General features: G+C 45.1%; 1 protein-coding gene across 1 annotated transcript in view; it reads left to right on the top strand.

The window, feature by feature from the left end:
• The window catches only part of CSMD2 (CUB and Sushi multiple domains 2), a 2,010,406-nt gene that overhangs the window by 1,521,896 nt on the left and 471,010 nt on the right, over nucleotides 1–17,500 (top strand). Inside the window, exon 22 of the mRNA XM_069622557.1 lies at nucleotides 13,832–14,001. Within this exon, the coding sequence (XP_069478658.1) occupies nucleotides 13,832–14,001 (170 nt within the window). The remainder of the gene's footprint in view (nucleotides 1–13,831; nucleotides 14,002–17,500) is intronic.

Here is a 17,500-nt window from a genome sequence, read left to right as displayed (position 1 = left end):
ATTTAGTTTCACAAAGAACTGTATTTATTTTTTATTGGTTCAATGTATGTTTTCAAATGATAGCGTTTTTACCAAATTCATTTTTTTTTTTATGACTCGCTTTGTGTGACTGTTAGCAAATCAAATTGGTTTTCTAGCAAAATAATATGTTGTGGACTTTTCTATCCGCGTGCAAAGTGAAGGTGAAATTGGGGTGGCTTTGGTTCTGAAGGGAAGCAAATATTGGGCCAAGATTTGCCCAACTCCCTTTTGAAGGAGTGCACTTTGCCCGGTCCTACTCCCCTTATCGATTGTTGATCACTATCATAGGGACTCATTCCGGATGGACTCATGACCGCGGTGTGGTTTGGGGGGCATATGGATGATGTCCCAGATTTTAGCCCTGGCATGTTTAGCTCTCAGCTTGGGGTTCTTCCTTCTCGGGGGTAACTATCTCCAGATGTGTTGGTTGCCCTATGCAGCCATGTCTCCAGTGAAGGTTCTGGGGCCGTCTGATTCAGACACCCTAGGCACACTCATGTCTTCTACCTTATTATCTACCATTATGGAGGGCGTCAATTGGCTTTTCCAGCATTTTATTTTGTGGTTCAAAAAACCGCCCAAACTCTAGTTTTTGCAAACCCAGTTGAGTCAGTCATTGAACCAAATCCGGATAGTAAACACCTTTTCTTAAAGGTTGGCCGTGTGCTGTGGTCATATATCGCTGAATGCCTGTGTGATCCACTTTTTATTTTATACAATGTCAAGTGACACGATTGTTCAGAGAGAACAATGTATTTCACGCTAACCACTTGTGGCACATCAGCTTCCAGGGACCCAGTGGGCCAGGGATGAATATCTGTTTCTAAACCATCAATCAGCTCCACACCTATAGTACACCAGAAGGGATACAAACAGATTGGAATACAAGTGAATTATAAGACCTCCTTGTACAATGTTGGTACATGGATGGAACAGCAGGTTTATCTCCACAAGGTCGTGGATCGTTGGTTAGTTGCAACACAGCGAGACTACAATTATTACACAATGATAAAAGATACTGGCCAGTCAAGGTTGCAATACAAAACATCTACTTTATTATTATCACAACAGACAGTTCTCCCCAACCGCTCTCGCTTCTTCTACCCAAGCTTGGTGGCTGGTCACCAACTCAGGTTTATTAAGCTTAGTGCTGTGGGTAAGCCCCCTCTCTTGACATAAGACGCACATGACATCCTTGGTCATGCCTTTTATAGTCTCAATGTCAAGCACCATGACTATTACTATTAATTAGCAGTGACTAAACGTTGCCTGCAACAATGCTTTTATTGTTAGGTGACTAAGCTGTGTGCAAGGCTCCAACTGATCCGACCGCTTGTCACCAATGTGACGAATCAACTTCCGGGGCACCAGTTATGCAGGGATGAATGCCGGTTTCTAAATCATCAGTCAACCCCACACCTCGAGTACACCAGAGGAGATCCAAACAGATTGCATTACAAGTCAATTATAAGACCTCCTTGTCCAATTTTGGATACATGGTCGGAACAGCAGGCTTATCTCTGCAAGGTTGTGAATCATTGGTTAGTTGCAACACAAAGAAAATACAATTATTACCCAGTGATAAAGGGAACTGTCCAGTCAAGGTTGTATAACAATATCTACTTTATTATTACTACAACTGACAGTTCTAGCACACTACAATTACAACCCACACTGTAAAGGAACACACAGGAGAGACAGTTTCACAAGGGAAAGGGATGCACTCTGGATACTGACAGGAGGCTAGTTGGTAAAGCAATCAGTCTTACTGTTCACTTTACTTTGCTTTATTATATGTATATTGCACAGCCATCGAACCTTGGCCTTAAGGGTGCAACAAAGACATAGACAACAAGTAACAGATAGGCGTGAGTAACGTGCGAGGAAAGAAAGAGCATTGATGCAAATAACTATGCAAACAAGTAAGTCTTGAGTTTCCTTTTAAAAATGTCGAGGGACTCAGTGTGGTATATTTCTAAGGGAAGGTCATTGCAGGCCTTTGGTGCAATAGCATAGAAGGCAGCATTGGCAGCCTTCGCCGTCCTACATCTGGGAATAGCGAGATAGTTCTGCTGACTGGATCTAAGTAGTCTAACATGAGTTTTATTGATTAGAAGTTCTCGAAGGTAAAGAGGCATTTTCCCCTGAAGACATTTCTGCGTAATGGTGAGGATACGAAAGAGGATTCGTGATTGAATGGGTAGCCAATGCAGGCTCCGCCTTGCATCAGATCACTGGCATGATCTCTCCTGTCAAGCCTCTTAGCACTTTCACCACACCATTTTGGACTAGTGCAATTTGTATCATGTGGTTTTATCAATGGCTGTCAGAAGGCTAGAACAATAGTTAATGGTTGCGCCTATGATCGCTCGCGCAATTGTTTCTGCGTTCTTTTATGATATGAATGGTCTTAGATGGGCAAGTAATTTTATGTAGTAGGCACAGGATGATATCAAACTGCTTACATGTGGGTTCATGGTGAGGTGCTGATCAAATACTACTCCTAAAGTTTTGACTTTTTTCAGAGGAGCGATCTTTATTGTTCCTAATGCAAAGTTCTCGTAATTTGGGCTCAGTTTCCATAGAGTATGAAGGGAGCCGATGACGAATAATTCGGCTTTCTCTCTATTAAGTGCTAACTTATTAGAGATCATCCATGACTCCACTAGGGAATAGATCTTATTGATCAAGAGAATGTCTGCATCATAGTTGCCAGTTAATGGCATGACACATTGTGTGTCATCAGCAAAAAGAGAGGGTGCAAGTACACAGCTTTTGTATTTGTGGGTGTCTGATAATATTGCGTGTCTATATTGCTAGTTAAAAGTTCTTTAGTCGGGTGCAGCCCACTTTCAGGTGCCAACGTGTAGGGCACTGCAAATAAACTGGAGAAAAAAAGACCAAGGCTGTTGAGCCTTCGGTGTGGGCCGCACACCCTTTACTCACTTCGGGTTCAACAATTTCTGTAAAGTTGTATATACATTTTCATTCCAGGTTGGTTTTGTTTAGACTTTTTATTTTTGTTCTTTTTTCACAAGTTATTCTTTAATTTCAAGTATCTAAGTTTTTAAATTTCAGCTTCACCAATTAGGCTAATGCTGTGTCTGAGGCAAACAAAAAAAACCTTTATGGCTAATGCATTTCGGAATATTATCTATCTTCAGAGCCGGGTTATACATTCTAACTTAACCATAAGCACAATATATACATTACATTCATTCAAGCATGTCAGAATCATAGAGTCACGTATTAACATCAAGCATTAATATGACACATTAAGTCCATTTTAAATGTACAGGGCGCCCACAATTACAGACAAACGTTTAACAAGTAAGAGAAGACATAAGAACAACATAAACAAGCAGATCCCATGAGTTTATTAAATTACGTAAATTGTTATTATCCATTTTTGCCAACACCTAAAAATCCTCAATTCCTATTGTGCCCAGTGCGGATGTTGTTAATCAAAACCTATCATGATTGTGATCTTGTGGGCTCTGTAATTACCATATTTATCAAAACATGCCCGTGTTCACTTGCTATCATATAGCACTGCTCCTGTGGTGCGCCCAGTATTCTTAAGAATATCATTAGATGTGTCATCATCATAATTCTAAATATCACTCCCTCTTGGGTCAACATAGCAAATAAGGGAGAAGTAAATATGTTGTATAAGCATGGCGATATACAAGCACCCTTTGGTACATCCATGGCTTCATTGATGGAAGCTGATTCAGCTTCCTGGAACAATACCCGACTTTCTCGGTTGCTAAGAAAAGAAGAAATCCCGTGGACCACGAGAGGGGAGAAATTAGCTACTTCCCTCAACCTGGTGGACATGATGGAGTGGTCCACCAGGTCAAAGGCGGCCTAAAGATTGAGTAGCATCAGCAGGGAGGCTTCCTGTTTGTCCAAGCGCACTAGGAGCTTAGATTGAAGTTCTAAGAGAGCTGTCTCTGTGCCGAAGCCCACTGAAAGCCCGACTGATGGTCATGTAGGACTGAGTATTTATCAAGGTGCTTGGCTATTTTTTTCATAGGCTACACAATCTAGAATTTTTTTCAGAAGAAAGCTGGTGTAAGTAATATGCCTGTAGTTTTTTGCGAGATTCACATCAAGGCCAGGTTTTTTCAGGATCGACATGATCTTTCAATTCCTGAGGGTCACTCCTGGTGACCAAGGAAGCATTAATGAACATGCAAATCGCATTAAGCAATGTGAGTGGGCATGTTTTAATCATCATGGCTGCACGAATGTCATTTTTGCATTTAGTAGTTTTGCAGTGATTATTTATACTAGCCAATTCAGTTGTGGTAATTGGTGAAAAATCGAAAACGGGGATGTCAGGGCATCTTATATAGGACTCCTGGATTCCTATTGGTATTTGGTTTCGGTACCAAGGGAGCAAAGGGTCGCACATGTAACTAGGGACCTTCAGAGAAGGATCAGGGGGACAGAACCACAATGTACCTGGTGCTGAAGAAGTTCTTGGTGTTTGGCAGCATTGAGGCAGTTCCAGTGCCTTTCACAGCCCTTGGGACAGAGTTAGTGGCGGTAGACAGCTGTGGGTACCACACGGCAGGCAATTCGGTAAGCGAGGCTGGACGGACGTCTGCAGGCTGTCCAGGTGCGGTGGCTCAGGGCCAAGAACGGTTGTCTCTGTTCTGGTTGGTGGATCTGGAATTCTGGTCAAGGCGTCTCGGACTGCTCTGGCGACTGCGGCTTGACAACAGTCAGCAGTGCAGCCGGATGTGGTTCAAAGATTCGACTCTCACAAAATTGTCCTTAAAAAGATGGATGCTGGATGATGCATGTGTGGCACTCCTCTTAGCTTCTTTGCTGGTCTCGTGTCCTTGCAAGGCGGAGGACGGCCCAAAGCTCAGGGGGGTGTTAGCAGGCAATGGCCTTGTCCTTTGTCCAGAGACTCTCTGGCACTTCCCACCTCGGAAGCTTGCTGTAAGAACATAGCAGGGCACGCTGTGTGCTGGCTGGGTACCGGTTCTGGAGCTGCTGGATGGGTCATCTGAGTCTGGCATCTCCCTCTGTTCCCTGGGAGATGTTTAGGGGAGGGATCTTGCTTCCCTTTTGGAACTCCTGGCCTTCCTTCCCTGGCGGAAGGTGTAAGGTAGACTGTACCTCTCGGTAGGGTCCAAAGGAGTCCTTCTTCTTACTCTTTGCAAAGTCTTAAGATGATCTGATCAGTGAGGAGTTCAGCCCTCTTTAAAAGCCAAATAGGCCCCAGTGATTGGTGTAGGCTAAGCCCACCCTAATGAACCAATCATGTGTCCCCACCAACAATCTTCAGGTCGGACCCAGGGTGCTTGGCAATAGACAGGGGATTAATCACAATTTATACTTCTAAGTCCCATCAGTCTTCCTGTCTGCTGTACATCAAAGTGTCTCCCTAATTAACTGAGCCCTATATGGTGCTTGATCACATCATGTTCCTCCTTTGAAGTAGGGGGTTGCAGGCAGACTTTCACCTCCCACAATTCACATTTTTCCCTGCTCTTAAAAGATTGGATCCAGACAGGACGTTAACTGCTCTTTCATATCAAGGAGGGGTGTTAATACCAAGTTGACACATTGCATTACAAAGAGATGTCTGGTCTCCATTGTCCATTCCTGAACCCAGGCCTTCCCGGAGGCCTGCTAATTAATATTCTTCAGTATTCACCACCACCAGCAAGGTTTGACAATGGAGATACAAATCCATGGGGACTTGAAATTCTAATCAGGCTGCCCATGGCAAAGGCTTTTGATGTACCCATGGCTGTCAGGTGTCAGTTACACATGACGGGAGAGCGGCACTGGTAAGCTGTGTCCTCCCAGAGTACATGACTATTTTTCTGCTATGTGGTGGGCATGGAAAAGGTGCGATGGAATGGCTCCATCATTCATTCTTTTTAAAACAAACAAAAAAACCCAGGCAAGCACACTCTTCCCATGCGGATGGTTGAATTCCTCACACCACCTATAGGCCAAAAACAGCATCATCAGAGGAGCAGTCCTTCCATAGCTAGTGTACCTCTGACACAATCCCATTCATGTCCACCATGAATGGTATTTTCTAATATGAACAGGTAAATGCAAAGTTACAAAACAAATGTACACAATGCCCCAAATAATGGTTTATATCCCAGAGAGTGCCCACCCCTCCCAGACACACATACACACACATGCTCACGCCCACTCAACAAGCTAAGAAATCATATGTGCCCAAGATCCTCCAGGGCTCAACAAGTGTGCACGCCCGCAATTAATGGCATTCAACACCTAAGCAATAGTGCATTAAACTCTTGCCAGAACAATGGTGTGGCATTCCAGTGGCACAGCCTTAATACTTACAGGCTCCAGTAATTCTAATGTACACGTATTTCACTATTGCAAAAAGAGCAATTTGCAAGACACCGACTACTCCATAATTGGCGTCTTACAGTCAGCCTGTGTTGCAATAAAGCACGTGTGGTTAACACAGGTTCCAGTGCGTAAGTGTTCCAATAACTGTACAACATAAACATGAGTGAAGATATAGCCGCACACTTTGCAGTCTGCAGTTTTCAAAGCTCTCTACAGTACTGGCTACTTTGCAATTAGATCTACGTTTTAAATGCAGCCATTAAAATCTGCCCATCGTTAGTGGGTGTAACGTTTTATCATGGACCCTTGCATCGTTAGTGGGTGTAGCATCTTATCATGGACCCTTGCATTGTTAGAGGGTGTAACGTCTTATCATGGACCCTTGCATCATTAGTGGGTGTAGCGTCTTATCATGGACCCTTGCATTGTTAGAGGGTGTAACGTCTTATCATGGACCCTTGCATCGTTAGTGGGTGTAGCGTCATATCATGGACCCTTGCATTGTCAGTGGGTGTAGCGTCTTATCATGGACCCTTCCATTGTCAGTGGGTGTAGCGTCTTATCATGGACCCTTGCATTGTTAGAGGGTGTAACGTCTTATCATGGACCCTTGCATCGTTAGTGGGTGTAGCGTCATATCATGGACCCTTGCATTGTCAGTGGGTGTAGCGTCTTATCATGGACCCTTGCATCGTTAGCGGGTGTAATGTCTTATCATGGATCCTTGCATCGTTAGCAGGTCTAGTGTCTTATCATGGACCCTTGCATTGTTAGAGGGTGTAACGTCTTATCATGGATCCTTGCATTGTTAGTGGGTGTAGCGTCTTATCATGGAGCCTTGCATTGTTAAAGGGTGTAACATCTTATCATGGACCCTTGCATCGTTAGTGGGTGTAGCGTCGTATCATGGACCCTTGAATTGTCAGTGGGTGTAGTGTCTTATCATGGACCCTTGCATCGTTAGCGGGTGTAATGTCTTATCATGGATCCTTGCATCGTTAGCAGGTCTAGTGTCTTATCATGGACCCTTGCATTGTTAGAGGGTGTAACGTCTTATCATGGACCCTTGCATCGTTAGTGGGTGTAGCGTCTTATCATGGACCCTTGCATTGTTAGAGGGTGTAAAGTCTTATCATGGACCCTTGCATCGTTAGTGGGTGTATCGACTTATTATGGACCCTTGCATCGTTAGAGGGTGTAACGTCTTATCATAGACCCTTGCATCCTTAGTGGGTGTAGCGTCATATCATGGACCCTAGTATTGTTAGTGGGTGTAACGTCTTATGATGGACCCTTGCATTGTTAGTGGGTGTAGCCTCTTATCATGAACCCTTGCATCGTTAGTGGGTGTAGCGTCATATCATGGAACCTTGCATCGTTAGAAGGTTTAGTGTCTTATCATGGACCTTTGCATTGTGAGTGGGTGCAGCATCATATCATGGAGCCTTGCATCATTAGTGGGTGTAGCGACTTATTATGGACCCTTGCAATGTTAGTTGGTGTAGCGTCTTATTATGGACCTGTGCATTGTTAGAGGGTGTAACGTCTTATCATGGACCCTTGCATCGTGAGTAGGTGTAGCGTCTTATCATGGGTTCTTGCATTTTTCAGTGGGTGTAGCGTTTTATCATGGACCCTTGGAATGTTAGTTGGTGTAGCGTCTTATTATGGACCCGTGCATTGTTAGAGGGTGTAACGTCTTATCATGGACCCATGCATTGTTAGAAGGTGTAACGTCTTATCATGGACCCTTGCATTGTTAGAAGGTGTAACGTCTTATCATGGACCCTTGCAATGTTAGTTGGTGTAGCGTCTTATTACGACCCGTGCATTGTTAGAGGGTGTAACGTCTTATCATGGACCCTTGCATCGTGAGTGGGTGTAGCGTCTTATCATGGGTTCTTGCATTTTTCAGTGGGTGTAGCGTTTTATCATGGACCCTTGGAATGTTAGTTGGTGTAGCGTCTTATTATGGACCCGTGCATTGTTAGAGGGTGTAATGTCTTATCATGGACCCATGCATTGTTAAAAGGTGTAACGTCTTATCATGGACCCATGCATTGTTAGAAGGTGTAACGTCTTATCATGGACCCTTGCAATGTTAGTTGGTGTAGCATCTTATTACGACCTGTGCATTGTTAGAGGGTGTAACGTCTTATCATGGACCCTTGCATCGTGAGTGGGTGTAGTGTCTTATCATGGGTTCTTGCATTTTTCAGTGGGTGTAGCGTCTTATCATGGACCCTTGGAATGTTAGTTGGTGTAGCGTCTTATTATGGACCCGTGCATTGTTAGAGGGTGTAACGTCTTATCATGGACCCATGCATTGTTAGAAGGTGTAACGTCTTATCATGGACCCTTGCATCGTTAGTGGGTGTAGCATCTTATCATGGGCTCTTGTATTTTTTAGTTGGTGTAGCGTTTTATCATGGACCTGTGCATCGTTAATGGGTGTAGCGTCTTATCATGGACCCTTGCATCGTGAGTGGGTGTAGCGACTTATCATGCACCTGTGCATTCTTAGTGGGTGTAGCTTCCTATCATGGACCCTTGCATGTTATTGGGTGTAGCGTCCTATCATGGACCTGTGCATTGTTAGTGGGTGTAGCGTCTTATCGTGGGCTCTTGCATCGTTAGTGGTTGTAGCGTCTTATCATGGACCCGTGCATTGTTAGTGGGTGTTGCGTGTTATCATGGACCTGTGCATTGTTAGTGGGTGTAGCGTCTTATCATGGGCTCTTGCCTTGTTTAGTTGGTTTAGCGTCTTATCATGGACCCTTGCATCGTGAGTGGATGTAGCGGCTTATCATGGACCCTTGCATTGTGAGTGGGTGTAGCGTCTTATCATGGGCCCTTGCATTTTATAGTTGGTGTAGCGTCTTATCATGGACCCTTGTATCGTGAGTGGGTGTAGCGTCTTATCATGGGTTCTTGCATTTTTTAGTTGGTGTAGCGTCTTATTATGGACCTGTGCATTGTTAGTGGGTGTAGCTTCCTATCATGGACCCTTGCATGTTATTGGGTGTAGCGTCATATCATGGAACCTTGCATTGTTAGTGGGTGTAGCGTCTTATCATGGACCTGTGCATTGTTAGTGGGTGTAGCGTCCTATCATGGACCTGTGCATTGTTAGTGGGTGCAGCATCATATCATGGAGCCTTGCATCATTAGTGGGTGTAGCGACTTATTATGGACCCTTGCAATGTTAGTTGGTGTAGCGTCTTATTATGGACCTGTGCATTGTTAGAGGGTGTAACGTCTTATCATGGACCCTTGCATCGTGAGTAGGTGTAGCGTCTTATCATGGGTTCTTGCATTTTTCAGTGGGTGTAGCGTTTTATCATGGACCCTTGGAATGTTAGTTGGTGTAGCGTCTTATTATGGACCCGTGCATTGTTAGAGGGTGTAACGTCTTATCATGGACCCATGCATTGTTAGAAGGTGTAACGTCTTATCATGGACCCTTGCATTGTTAGAAGGTGTAACGTCTTATCATGGACCCTTGCAATGTTAGTTGGTGTAGCGTCTTATTACGACCCGTGCATTGTTAGAGGGTGTAACGTCTTATCATGGACCCTTGCATCGTGAGTGGGTGTAGCGTCTTATCATGGGTTCTTGCATTTTTCAGTGGGTGTAGCGTTTTATCATGGACCCTTGGAATGTTAGTTGGTGTAGCGTCTTATTATGGACCCGTGCATTGTTAGAGGGTGTAATGTCTTATCATGGACCCATGCATTGTTAAAAGGTGTAACGTCTTATCATGGACCCATGCATTGTTAGAAGGTGTAACGTCTTATCATGGACCCTTGCAATGTTAGTTGGTGTAGCGTCTTATTACGACCCGTGCATTGTTAGAGGGTGTAACGTCTTATCATGGACCCTTGCATCGTGAGTGGGTGTAGTGTCTTATCATGGGTTCTTGCATTTTTCAGTGGGTGTAGCGTCTTATCATGGACCCTTGGAATGTTAGTTGGTGTAGCGTCTTATTATGGACCCGTGCATTGTTAGAGGGTGTAACGTCTTATCATGGACCCATGCATTGTTAGAAGGTGTAACGTCTTATCATGGACCCTTGCATCGTTAGTGGGTGTAGCGTCTTATCATGGGCTCTTGTATTTTTTAGTTGGTGTAGCGTTTTATCATGGACCTGTGCATCGTTAATGGGTGTAGCGTCTTATCATGGACCCTTGCATCGTGAGTGGGTGTAGCGACTTATCATGGACCTGTGCATTCTTAGTGGGTGTAGCTTCCTATCATGGACCCTTGCATGTTATTGGGTGTAGCGTCCTATCATGGACCTGTGCATTGTTAGTGGGTGTAGCGTCTTATCGTGGGCTCTTGCATCATTAGTGGGTGTAGCGTCTTATCATGGACCCGTGCATTGTTAGTGGGTGTAGCGTGTTATCATGGACCTGTGCATTGTTAGTGGGTGTAGCGTGTTATCATGGACCTGTGCATTGTTAGTGGGTGTAGCGTCTTATCATGGGCTCTTGCCTTTTTTAGTTGGTTTAGCGTCTTATCATGGACCCTTGCATCGTGAGTGGGTGTAGCGTCTTATCATGGGCTCTTGCATTTTATAGTTGGTGTAGCGTCTTATCATGGACCCTTGTATCGTGAGTGGGTGTAGCGTCTTATCATGGGTTCTTGCATTTTTTAGTTGGTGTAGCGTCTTATTATGGACCTGTGCATTGTTAGTGGGTGTAGCTTCCTATCATGGACCCTTGCATGTTATTGGGTGTAGCGTCATATCATGGAACCTTGCATTGTTAGTGGGTGTAGCGTCTTATCATGGACCTGTGCATTGTTAGTGGGTGTAGCGTCCTATCATGGACCTGTGCATTGTTAGTGGGTGTAGCGTCCTATCATGGACCGGTGCATTGTAAGTGGGTGTAGCGTCTTATCATGGACCTGTGCATTGTTAGTGGGTGTAGTGTCTTATCATGGACCCTTGCATCATGAGTGGGTGTAGCGTCTTATCATGGGCTCTTGCATTTTATAGTTGGTGTAGCGTCTTATCATGGACCCTTGTATCGTGAGTGGGTGTAGCGTCTTATCATGGGCTCTTGCATTTTTTAGTTGGTGTAGCGTCTTATTATGGACCTGTGCATTGTTAGTGGGTGTAGCTTCCTATCATGGACCCTTGCATGTTATTGGGTGTAGCGTCCTATCATGGACCCGTGCATTGTTAGTGGGTGTAGCGTCTTATCATGGACATGTGCATTGTTAGTGGGTGTAGCGTCTTATCATGGACCTGTGCATTGTTAGTGGGTGTAGCGTCCTATCATGGACCCGTGCATTGTTAGTGGGTGTAGCGTCTTATCATGGACATGTGCATTGTTAGTGGGTGTAGCGTCTTATCATGGACCTGTGCATTGTTAGTGGGTGTAGCGTCCTATCATGGACCTGTGCATTGTTAGTGGGTGTAGCGTCTTATCATGGGCTCTTGCATCGTTAGTGGGTGTAGCGACTTATCATGGACCCTTGCATTGTTAGTGGATGTAGTGGCTTATCATGGACCTGTGCATTGTTAGTGGGTGTAGCGTCTTATCATGGACCTGTGCATTGTTAGTGGGTGTAGCGTCTTATCATGGGCTCTTGCATCGTTAGTGGGTGTAGTGGCTTATCATGGACCTGTGCATTGTTAGTGGGTGTAGCGTCTTATCATGGACCTGTGCATTGTTAGTGGGTGTAGCGTCTTATCATGGGCTCTTGCATCGTTAGTGGGTGTAGTGGCTTATCATGGACCTGTGCATTGTTAGTGGGTGTAGCGTCTTATCATGGACCTGTGCATTGTTAGTGGGTGTAGCTTCTTATCATGGACCCGTGCATGTTAGTGGGTGTAGCGTCCTATCATGGACCTGTGCATTGTTAGTGGGTGTAGCGTCTTATCATGGACCTGTGCATTGTTAGTGGGTGTAGCATCCTATCATGGACCTGTGCATTGTTAGTGGGTGTAGCGTCTTATCATGGACCTGTGCATTGTTAGTGGGTGTAGCGGCTTATCATGGACCTGTGCATTGTTAGTGGGTGTAGCGGCTTATCATGGACCTGTGCATTGTTAGTGGGTGTAGCGTCTTATCATGGACCTGTGCATTGTTAGTGGGTGTAGCTTCTTATCATGGACCCGTGCATTGTTAGTGGGTGTAGCGTCCTATCATGGACCTGTGCATTGTTAGTGGGTGTAGCGTCTTATCATGGACCTGTGCATTGTTAGTGGGTGTAGCATCCTATCATGGACCTGTGCATTGTTAGTGGGTGTAGCGTCTTATCATGGACCTGTGCATCGTTAGTGGGTGTAGCTTCTTATCATGGACCCGTGCATTGTTAGTGGGTGTAGCGTCTTATCACGGACCTGTGCATTGTTAGTGGGTGTAGCGTCCTATCATGGACCTGTGCATTGTTACGGGGTGTAGCGTCTTATCATGGACCCGCGCATTGTTAGTGGGTGTAGCGTCTTATCATGGACCCGTGCATGTTAGTGGGTGTAGCGTCCTATCATGGACCCGTGCATTGTTAGTGGGTGTAGCGTCTTATCATGGACCTGTGCATTGTTAGTGGGTGTAGCATCCTATCATGGACCTGTGCATTGTTAGTGGGTGTAGCGTCTTATCATGGACCTGTGCATTGTTAGTGGGTGTAGCGGCTTATCATGGACCTGTGCATTGTTAGTGGGTGTAGCGGCTTATCATGGACCTGTGCATTGTTAGTGGGTGTAGCGTCTTATCATGGACCTGTGCATTGTTAGTGGGTGTAGCTTCTTATCATGGACCCGTGCATTGTTAGTGGGTGTAGCGTCCTATCATGGACCTGTGCATTGTTAGTGGGTGTAGCGTCTTATCATGGACCTGTGCATTGTTAGTGGGTGTAGCATCATATCATGGACCTGTGCATTGTTAGTGGGTGTAGCGTCTTATCATGGACCTGTGCATCGTTAGTGGGTGTAGCTTCTTATCATGGACCCGTGCATTGTTAGTGGGTGTAGCGTCTTATCACGGACCTGTGCATTGTTAGTGGGTGTAGCGTCCTATCATGGACCTGTGCATTGTTACGGGGTGTAGCGTCTTATCATGGACCCGCGCATTGTTAGTGGGTGTAGCGTCTTATCATGGACCCGCGCATTGTTAGTGGATGTAGCGACTTATCATGGACCCTTGCATCGTTAGTGGATGTAGCGTCTTATCATGGACCCTTGTATCGTTAGTGGATGTAGCGGCTTATCATGGACCCTTGTATCGTTAGTGGATGTAGCGGCTTGGCTTATCATGGACCCTTGTATCGTTAGTGGATGTAGCGTCCTATCATGGACCTGTGCATTGTTAGGGGGTGTAGCGTCTTATCATGGACCCGCGCATTGTTAGTGGGTGTGGGAGGTTCTGCGTTCTCACTTGATTGTCCAGCGATGGACCTGTGTTTGGATCTTAACCTTGTTTTTCTGTTCCTTGTTTTCCAGCTGAATGCGGCTCTGGGGTCAGTGGGTCTCACGGCGTCCTTCTCTCCCCCAACTTCCCATCGAGCTACAATAACAACCATGAATGTATTTACTCAATCCAAACGCAGCCCGGGAAAGGGATCCAGCTGAGGGCTCGGACCTTCGAGCTACAGACCGGGGATATCCTGAAGGTATTGTATCCAAGGATTTTTGAGAATAAGTCAGAAAGATGATATCTCTCGAAACCATTTCCAGCAAATTGAGGCAAAAAGATCAACACACTATTTTATGATCTTCTAAATAAGATTTCATAGACGTTGACCAATTAGCATGCAGGTGTTGCTGGCTGAAAGAGCTCCCTTTGAATGTATGTATAATTTCAACACAGCCATCCTGACCGCAACAATCGCAAGATTTACCAAATGCAAGCCAAGCAAGAACCTGAACCCCTTGCACTCACCTCTTTCCATAGCCCATTGGTTAACCTTTCAGCAGATGGTGGTGGCTGTTTACCGCACAAGAGGCCTCTAAAGTTTGGAATTGGTTTCTGTCCCTTTGGGACCTTGGACTGATCCACCTGAACTTCAGAGTCACATAGACCGCTTTCTTGGCCATTGATTTGGCTCTGCCTTGCATCAACATCATGCACCCTCCAATGGTACGTGATTAGCACCCACAGACGGTGCACACCTTGGATTGTGCGACACAGAGGCAACCATGTATGCTTCAATTTAAATCTCCCTTGTGTGTTTCAGGAGGGTTATACTGTTGGTGGCTTTTTTTAAAAGGTGTCTGCAAGGTCAACGTGTCTACCCAGGGCCATTAACACCAGGTACATCAAAGCATGGACCTGGGATATGCTTATCTGTTTTTAAATTAATGCAGATCCTTTGATCTGGAGGCCTAAGGGTTAGGACCATATTAAACAAGCAATAGTAATGTTATGGCCATAAGAAGATCTCGAGCCTGGATAAATTGCCCAACAGGAAGTGCTAGACTTCAGTAAACATGCCACTCCATTGGTACCATCCCAGCCATTACTGTCAAACTAGCAGCCATGTCTCGTCTCGGGTGGATAGCTCAGGGGTAACGTGCTCACCTTGGAAGCAAGACGACACGGAGCACCACAGGTTTGTTCTTTTGGTCCGCACTTAGAAACCCCTGGGTATTAAGTACGTTATAAATAACATATCCTTTCATGTCATGACTCACCCACATTCAAGAAGTTGATTGAAGAGCTGGACGCCATGTGGGTCCACTTTGTGAAAAATCCCTTACTATGTAGAGACTATATACATTCTGAACAATTGTAAAGCCTCGTATTCAACAACTCTATTTAAAATAGTCCTTCTGCATTTTGGCCATATGCGCCTTGAAGGTCCCATTCGATTTTCTTTGATGCATTGTTTCAAAGGTATCATCAAGTGAGATGTCGGCATCTCGGCCGCTAAATAAGTAGCATCTCGATTAGTAGCTCTCATTAGTCATAAAAACATCTTAATTCAACTGCGTCAATCTAAGTGGTCCATAGCTTAATAGCAGGTCAGATGCAGGCTAGTAGCAGATTGGGTTTACTTACCATCATCGAACCATGACCAGCCGACATCCCAACACGCTGAATCTAAATCTGCCCCACAGTGCCTGCCGACACCCCGATGGTGGACTCCACTCTGGGTCTCCTTTCTAGATCCGGCGCACACCTAAGGGTGTTGGTCCTGCCCGTGGCTAGGACATTATGGATTAAGGAAAAGAAGGTGGCATAGGGGATTGGTTGAAATCTCTTGAGTGAAGAGGAGGTGGCAGCGAACCAAGAAGATGGCGACTAGATAAAAAGGCAAGTGATGTCATGGGGGGATGAATAGGTAAAAAGGAAGTGGCGGAGTGGCCATGGAGACTGCGGGAGTATTGCAGGGAATATGGGTATCGTCTGGGTAACCCCTCATTAAGAAATTAGACTAACCTAGAGCTGGCATGAGAAGGAAACCCTTTGGCTAATAGGCCTGTGTGAAAGAGGGTCGGCCGGAGGCCTTCCGTCGTTGCGGGAATTCAGGCAGCACACATAGGACCTTCGGTTCAACAGGGGGTCGTAAGTTGAGATGTTAACTGAGGGCTGCACTGATAGAAAGATGCACTGATCACCTGCAGATAGTCAGACATATTCTCCATGGGTGAGAGAGCTCTACACTCCTGCTCAAACGTGTAGAGGCCTTCATGAATGGAAACATTAAGCAGGTAGTTCTCCTTACCACACATCATTGTCTTTGGGGGCAGTGGAGCTTACATTGGTCCCTGTTCCCACCCAAGCCATAGAAATGAGTTCCTTTCGGAAATCCGTTAGAACCCTACTACTTATAACACAACATTAGTGTCTATCCTAGGGCACCCCCGATTTAAAGGTTACCACCAATTCCCCTGGCACAAATCCTGAAGAGGAGTTGGTCAATGGGACTTGCAGTGCTTATGTAGAATGTGCTCCTATGCACACAGTCACTGTACCCGTCACTCTGCCAGGTGTTTGCTCACTCACTCTTTCATTCACTCACACACTCCATCAGGTACCTACTCAGTGAGTCACACCCACTCACTCATCTGATGTAATCCTCCACTCACTTGCTCACCAACTCATTCACTCCTAGTCACTCACTTGATCACTCCATCCCCACGCAAAGACATGTCTTCCATAGGGGGCTCATTTATTGGTTTGTCCACTCGCTTGATAACTCACTAATTGAATCACTCACACTTTCAGTAAATTACTAGAGTCAGACACTCCTATACTGGCATACTCACTCTTTTACTGCCTCGCATATTTGGTCACCCGAGTCACCAACCTGCGGAAGGGAATCCTTCACTTTCTTACACAATGGCACACTCACCAGTCTCACTTTATTTATGCACTATCCCCAGTGATCTCGCTCTCTGTCACTTGCTCTGTTTCGCTCTCTCTTGCTCTCTCTCTCTCTCTCTCTCTCTCTCTCTCTCTCTCTCTCTCTGTCTCTCTCTCTCTCTCTCTCTCTCTCTCTCTTTCTCTATCACGCTATTTCTGTGCTCACTTTCCCTCTCTATCCAACTCTCTGTCTCGCTCTCTGTCTCTCTCCTCCTCTTTCTCTATCTCTTTGGGTGGGAACCACAGTGTCAGGTGCATATTTTCGGAAGGCACCCCAGCCGCTGCTGACAGCAGATCGACCAGAGAACCAGACAAAACCACATACATCTTGAAAGGGGGATAAGAGGGTTGGCAGAACAAGCTATTAAAAAGGACATTATTAATTGTACTAACCTTGTAAAGATTTTGAAAACTTAATTTCTAATGATCACTTCCAGTATATATTGACGTGAAAATAAAAATAATATGCTTGTCTTACTGAGCAAAGCTCATTATCAAAACCCAGACTAAATATATAGAATGTTTTCTAATAGTAGGTAATCATTTGGCGAGGGAGGGTGTGGTACAATTGTATTCTAACCGTTCCAAAGACCCCTATGAGAAAGAGGAAGGGAACAAATAGAACCAACAAGGGTTCCTGGCTGCTTATCATTAAATAAAAGAACATTGTGGGAACTTAAGAAAGAGCAGAGATGGTTATTTTGCACTCTGTGAGCAAAAGGTTGTATGATGAAATCAATAAATACATAATGTCCTCCTGGCTTGATGTGGATTTCATTGTCCACAACACTCACCCCAACATT

The sequence above is a fragment of the Ambystoma mexicanum genome, chromosome 11, assembly GCF_040938575.1.
Source record: "Ambystoma mexicanum isolate Mex_15411 chromosome 11, UKY_AmexF1_1, whole genome shotgun sequence".
NCBI classification, from domain to species: domain Eukaryota; kingdom Metazoa; phylum Chordata; class Amphibia; order Caudata; family Ambystomatidae; genus Ambystoma; species Ambystoma mexicanum.
The sequence above is the reverse complement of the archived record's forward strand: the minus strand, read 5'-3'. Positions and strand labels throughout refer to the sequence as shown.